A 6,174-nucleotide genomic window follows, 5' to 3' on the forward strand; every position below is an offset into this window, starting at 1 on the left:
AGAAATTGCCGCAGGAGAAACCAGAAAAACCAGACAAACCGGAAAGAGCAACCCGGCAAAAGACTAAAGCTGTAAAGAAGACTGCCCACAGGAAAAGAACTACTGCATCTTCTAATCCGGCCCCTGATGATGATGTGGATAATCCGGACCTTGAGGTAGAGCTTGACTCACTTGGCTTATTTTTCATGCGTCTTATTGATGATGATATTTGTCAGGATGATGCCGAAGCCAGCCACGCTGATGCTGCAGAGGTAATTATTCTCTCTTCCGATTCAGAACCTTTGCCTTCGCTAAAAATCCGTCAGGCAAACCGGAAAGTTAAATTTTCTCATTCTCTTGCTTATTTGGATCCCAAATTTCTTATGAAGACCCAACAGCACGAAGCTCGTCGCACAACCCAGCACAGTGGCCAGCTAGTTACCTCCGCCGGTTTACCAAATAGTCCGGTTCGGAAACGCCGTTCAGAGGTCTCTAATTTGCTTGTCAGTGATTGTCCTAAAGTGGGTTGCTTTCGTCAACCTCTTAATCCATCTGACTCTGATTACCAGGTTACTTCCCACTCATCTTCTGGCGAGTCATCGGCTACTCAGCTGCCACCGCTCAAAACGGTGCTTGGGTAAGCTATACTTACTATGATATTTGCAGCACATCGCCTTAGAACATATGCTGTATTTGATTTTGTTATTCTTTTCAGGGCCAAACCTAGGCCAAGCAAGAAGGCCCGCCTGAACAAAGCGGCCGAAGAAGATGTCGTTCTTGAGCCAGGCAAAACACCCGATCTTGAAACAACTATTCCTGAGGATATACCCAACGATCCACTATAGCAAGACGACAATCTTATTGCTGAAGAGAGACCTACTGATGCGTCAGGTCCTGTCAATCAGCCCACAGGCTCCATCCGGATTGAGAGATCCACCGGTCCAACAAAACCTACTGTCAAGCCAACAGCCCCAGTGCAAACCGGCGATACTCAGGAGGATGAGGTTATCATCACTGGCACTGGCCATACCGAGCCAAGCAATCCTGTTGCTTTGTCCAAACATTCTGCCAAGGAAGAATTTGCTGCCTTTGGTAAAGGCAAGTGGAATGCTGATCTGGCAACTTACGCTGCTCTGAACGCCCAAGATATCCATTCCGGCTACCTGAACCGGCTGTATACCAGCCGTGACTATGAAGCCAGTCTGGTTAATATGATGAAGGATAAATACGAGGTAACTTCCATATGCTCTTTCCTGCTTGTATGCTTCAATACTTGCTGACTCTCCTAGCCCCCAAGGGCCGGTTTGTAATCTTCTTTCAAACCGGGACTTACTAACATAAATCTTAATACTTTGAAATTCGCCGATGTAGCCCCCAAGGGCCGGTTCAACTTAGCGTAGTTAAACCGGTACTTTAAGTAACTGAGATTGCCGCATCAGAATATATATACGAGCAAATAGCCATTAGCCCCCAAGTGCCAAGTTGAATACTTGTATTGATCTTGGGACTTTGTAAGCAATTGAAAGATGAAGGTCGAATATGCATTAGCCCCCAAGTGCTAAGTGCATAACTTGTTATGTGGTTGGTACTTCAATCCTTGTACCGTTTTGTTGAAGCATATAACTGTCTGCATGCAGGCGGAGCTGAAGACGAAAGAAAGCCAAGTTGCCAATCTCCAAGAAAACCTGAAAACCCAACAAGCTGAAACCTCCAAAGCAAAAGAGGAATTAGCCAATGCTTTAAGCATCATGGAACAACTTAAGGAGAGCTTCAAGAAGAAGCGGGCGGATTGGGCCACTGAAAATTCCGCTTTAATCAAACAAGCAGAGGATGCTGAGGCTGCACTAAAACCAGTGGCGGATGAACTGACTAGCACACTACAAGAGAAACCCCCTACACCAACACATATTTAGCAACGGAGATGATATATGCGTTGGCAGGCCATGGACTCAACGTCCCCCACCTCCCCACAAATCGTTAATCTCCTCCCTCTATCCACTTCTTCCTTGATTGTCTATACTTCTCCACATCACACGGCCAAACTTGTGGAAAAAAGGGGGGCGAGACAACTTTATCTCCTTGCAGACCTCCCTAAAAAAATCTCACTTCGGGCCGCCACCACAAATCCTCAATCGATCTCACCTGATCCACCGCCGCCGCCACAAATCCTCCATCGTTCTCACCTGATTTCCCTGCGCCGCCGTTGGCTTGGCGCACATCTAGGTTTCCCCACTTGATCCTTGGGTATGAGGGTTCCCTCACCTGGTATGTAGATCACGGCTGGACAAGAAATTGTCACGGTGCCGCTGGCCATGTCCACATCGCGCTCTCCCTGGAAGCCCCGCTCCCCGCGCTCCATTTTGATAGTCACCACAGGGAACGACTACAAGAGGAAGACGCACAAGGTTTCTTCTCCCCTTCTTCTGGGTTTTCTATTTGACTTTGTTGCCTTGGGCGTTCTTAATTCCTTCTCTGGTGTGTGCGCGAAGGTGTCCGAGATTCGCCGGGGATGGGGAAGGTCATGCGTCGCTGCGCCGGGAGGCAGCATCTACTCTGCTAGAAGAATGCTAAGCAAAGTAAGTGGCTCTGCAAGATGGTATATACTTCTTCAGTTTACGAACATTTTTTTCTTCCTTTTCCAGCTAATCATAGTTCAGTTATGAGAAGTCAATAAGAATTCAGTACTGCCAGAACTGTCCACGGTCATGTAGTTTGGTTGGTGTCATGTTCGGAATGCGTGGTGAGATTTCCAGGACTTCATTTGAGTTGCGCCTTTCTTTGCACCATCTAGGTTCAGCCAAAATATAGCTTTTCCTTTGTACTCCTATGATCCTATCTAGATCTCAATGTGCAGGTTGGTATTACTTTGGCTGAACCTGGATGGTGCAAAGTCAGGCTTGCTTCTCTCAGTTTCCTATCTAGATCTCCATGTGCTGGTTGTTACTAGTTGTCTTGATTAATTTAGATAAATACCACTGTGTTTACCTCTTGTTGTTTGATAGGAATTTGGATCAGATGTCAATAGCGCAGGGGCAGGGGGCTACTCGATGGGCCAAAAAAGCGGAGGTTTGGTTGCAGTTCCCAGATGCACAACAGCGGTGCGGCGCCCATATGCACAACGGTGGCGCGACGGCTGCGAGATGTACAGAAGTGGTATGGCCGCTCCACAGTGATGGTTTGTAGTGCAGTACGGTCAGCTAAGCCATCTGCCCCATCCCATCCAATCCAATACCATAGCTCAGTCACCTAGGCTGATATGTCCGTTTGTATTTCTAATGCCACATTAACGCGTCAATGATTAGTGGTTGGCATTTACTGTAGTTTTTGGCGAATCTTCATGGGTTTGTGTTTCTCGTATCTCTATTGATTTATACTTCTTGATAGGGTCTTAGCCATATTCCTACAATACAATGCAATATGCGGCAGCTATAAGTTATATGGATATTACTAGTCGTAGGTGCAGCTATTAATTTCGTACTAGTATAGTTGTTCAGCCAAGTAGGAAAAGTTAGATGCATGTACATGTATGGAACTGACTATGCAGTATTCAAGTTTCCAGCAATTTTTCGTTGAAAAAACTAATCACTGTTGAAAAAGTAGCTTTCAATTTTGACAGTGATCTTTTACTGCAAACACTGAACCATCTCACTTGACAAAGTTTATCTATTAATTAAATATATTGGCAATACCAAAATGCATCAATTTATCAGTATTTTAGATTATCTTGAGAGAGTTCAAATTCAGAGTAACCTTTGGTCTAGAGACTTTGTGTGAGTAACGATTTTCTGTTGACTTCTCCATTCTGACCATGGTATTGGCTTATGGAGATCATTGTTTGTCTATGGAGAAAATTTAATGTCAGTATACATACATTCAAAATATTGTTTTGTGGTCTTCTAAATTACCAATACATATGTTGTATCTTCAAGTTACAGAAACTGGATTGTTTCAGGTAGTGATGACATTACGCGGTGACTGTGGACTCTGGCGTCAAAGGACAAAACATGGTTCAGGTTGCCGCTTGTATTTTACTACATTTAAGTGTAGTACGTGAATGTATAATTGGAATAATATAGCTTTGAAATCACAGCCTGTAAATCCTAGCACCACCACTGGTTCCATGTCAATATTCTTGGCACTTAAACATGGAAGATCACTAGTGCCAGATAGGAATTTTTATGATGTAATTTGTAACTGTAGTTCTACCACCACAAAGAGAAATTGGACTACTAATTGCCATCCTGAATATTATTTCTTATCTACCATATACCTATATTTTTTCCCACCTAATTTGTACAAAAAGAAAACTTTTCTTGCATGTGAAATTCTCATACTGCTTCTGCGAGATATGACTCGTTACAACTAGATTAAGTAAAACAATTCATCAAATACTGTGTGTGTAAATTACATTCCCTCGCTTCCTATAAAACACTATTTCTATCGACATGATGAAAATTAATTATGGAATGAGGTGAGTTAGCTTAGTACGCTAATATCTACTTTCAGCTACAGATGCGTGATACTTTCCAAATCTAACTAGTCTGGGTTTTGCGAATATATCGCACCATATTCACTCATGCTATCGCCGATTAGTCACATAAGTTTATTCGATATCAATTAGATATGTAGTTTTTTTGTGGTTAAAAAACTAATGAATTGTAGTTTTTCTTCCGTAGAGATGTACATGTAGAGTTGGTGCTACATTAGCAAAATCTGACCAGTTGATACGACCACTAAAAATGTTAAAAATTATTGGCCATGCAGCTGGATTAATTATTGCATGGCCTTCAACCTTTGTTTGTTGCTCTTCTAAATTTTGCTGCTCTATTAACCTTTTTTTCTACTGTAAGTTACTGATCTCATTTCTTTATTTTTGTAGATTCATAAGATATTTTGACGATGCATGGCTTAGACGTTGATTGCACGGTCCAGAATGGTGCTATAGGATACTCTTATCATCTGATTGCAAGGTCGAGAATGGTGTTGCTGCTAGATAGTTTGATCATCTGATTGCAAGGTCGAGAATGGTGTTGCTGCTGGATAGTTTTATCATCTGATTGCAAGGTCGAGAATGGTGTTGCTGCTATATGGTCTTATCATATGATTGCAAGGTCGAGAATGGTGTTGCTGTTGGATAGTCTTATGTTATGTTTTAGGATATCATTTCCAGTGTCAATGTTTCAAAAGTTCTAATTTCGAATAGTTGAGAAAATGATTGAAAAGATCCAGAATTGGGCTAGTATTGTAATCTTTGGATCATGTTCTTTGTAATGCAATAGATGAAATTGAATATATTAGACCTTTTTCATATATTGTGCCTCCTATGTACTATCCCCATCGACCTTATCATTATCAATGGCTATATATAAAATACATGTTATATCCATTTGAATATCCTTTTGTGCAGCGTGGCCAGCAACGCATATGAACTGTTGTTAAGCTCCTACTAAATACGTTGCCATCTTGCAACCTTATTCGCGTCGTTTACCAACGCATGTGTATATGTTGTTGTAGACCTTTGCAACGCCACCAACGGCAACGGATATTAATCCATTGGTATAGACCCTAGCAACGGTTATATAGACATACAACAACGAATCGATGGGTTGCTGAAGGGGGGTTCTTGTTGTAGTGGCATAAAGCGGCACGTGCATGCCATGACTACTGCTATCTTTGGTAAGCCAGTTTGACTTCTGAATTGGCTCTGCCTTCTTACAGAGTGGCCGGTTTATTAACCCTTTATGGTATTTCAGGGACACGCATTGGTCACTTGGGGTCAGATGTGCGGAAGAAACTGAAAGCCGCCTATACATTGGTTGAACAATTGTATACTCGTGCCCAGCGGATCATCTGTACCGCATCCCATAAGAAACCGGCGCCCACTTTGATTCAAGACACTCTGATGAAACTGTCGGTGCTTCCTGCCTGGGTTGAAGAGCTGAAGAAATCTGCTGCTCAAACCGGTGCGATCAATGCCTTAATCCGGGCAAAAGCCTGGGTGCCGGACTTTGATCCTATTGAAGCGGCTCAGGGCTATCCCAGCTTGAAGGAAGACGGGTCAGAGTTTGGTGAAGCGGATCTGCGAGCAATAAACCGGGAGGTACGTCCGCTAGCTTGTCAATTGGCTGAAGAAGCAGACTTGTCTCATTATCAAGCCCAATATGACAATCAGAACAGGCGAATAGCTGCACCAAT

The 6,174-nt window shown here is 43.0% G+C and overlaps 1 protein-coding gene across 4 annotated transcripts; it reads left to right on the forward strand.

Annotated features, from left to right (window-relative positions):
* The first annotated feature begins 1,872 nt into the window (after window positions 1–1,872).
* LOC123103434 (uncharacterized) lies at window positions 1,873–5,273 on the forward strand. Of its 4 annotated transcripts, none has more exons than XM_044525023.1 (5): window positions 1,873–2,384; window positions 2,469–2,555; window positions 2,995–3,132; window positions 3,932–3,992; window positions 4,859–5,273. In XM_044525023.1, the coding sequence occupies exons 1-5, from the start codon at window positions 2,292–2,294 to the stop codon at window positions 4,864–4,866; spliced, it is 387 nt and encodes a 128-aa protein (XP_044380958.1). In that variant the 5' UTR covers window positions 1,873–2,291; the 3' UTR covers window positions 4,867–5,273. The 4 variants fall into 4 exon arrangements, 2 of the variants coding, with proteins under 2 accessions (XP_044380958.1, XP_044380959.1); XR_006449834.1 differs by having other exon boundaries at window positions 1,874–2,384; window positions 2,982–3,171; XR_006449833.1 differs by having other exon boundaries at window positions 1,874–2,384; window positions 2,982–3,166.
* The last annotated feature ends 901 nt before the right edge of the window (window positions 5,274–6,174 follow it).

The sequence above is a fragment of the Triticum aestivum genome, chromosome 5A, assembly GCF_018294505.1.
Source record: "Triticum aestivum cultivar Chinese Spring chromosome 5A, IWGSC CS RefSeq v2.1, whole genome shotgun sequence".
Lineage (NCBI taxonomy): Eukaryota > Viridiplantae > Streptophyta > Magnoliopsida > Poales > Poaceae > Triticum > Triticum aestivum.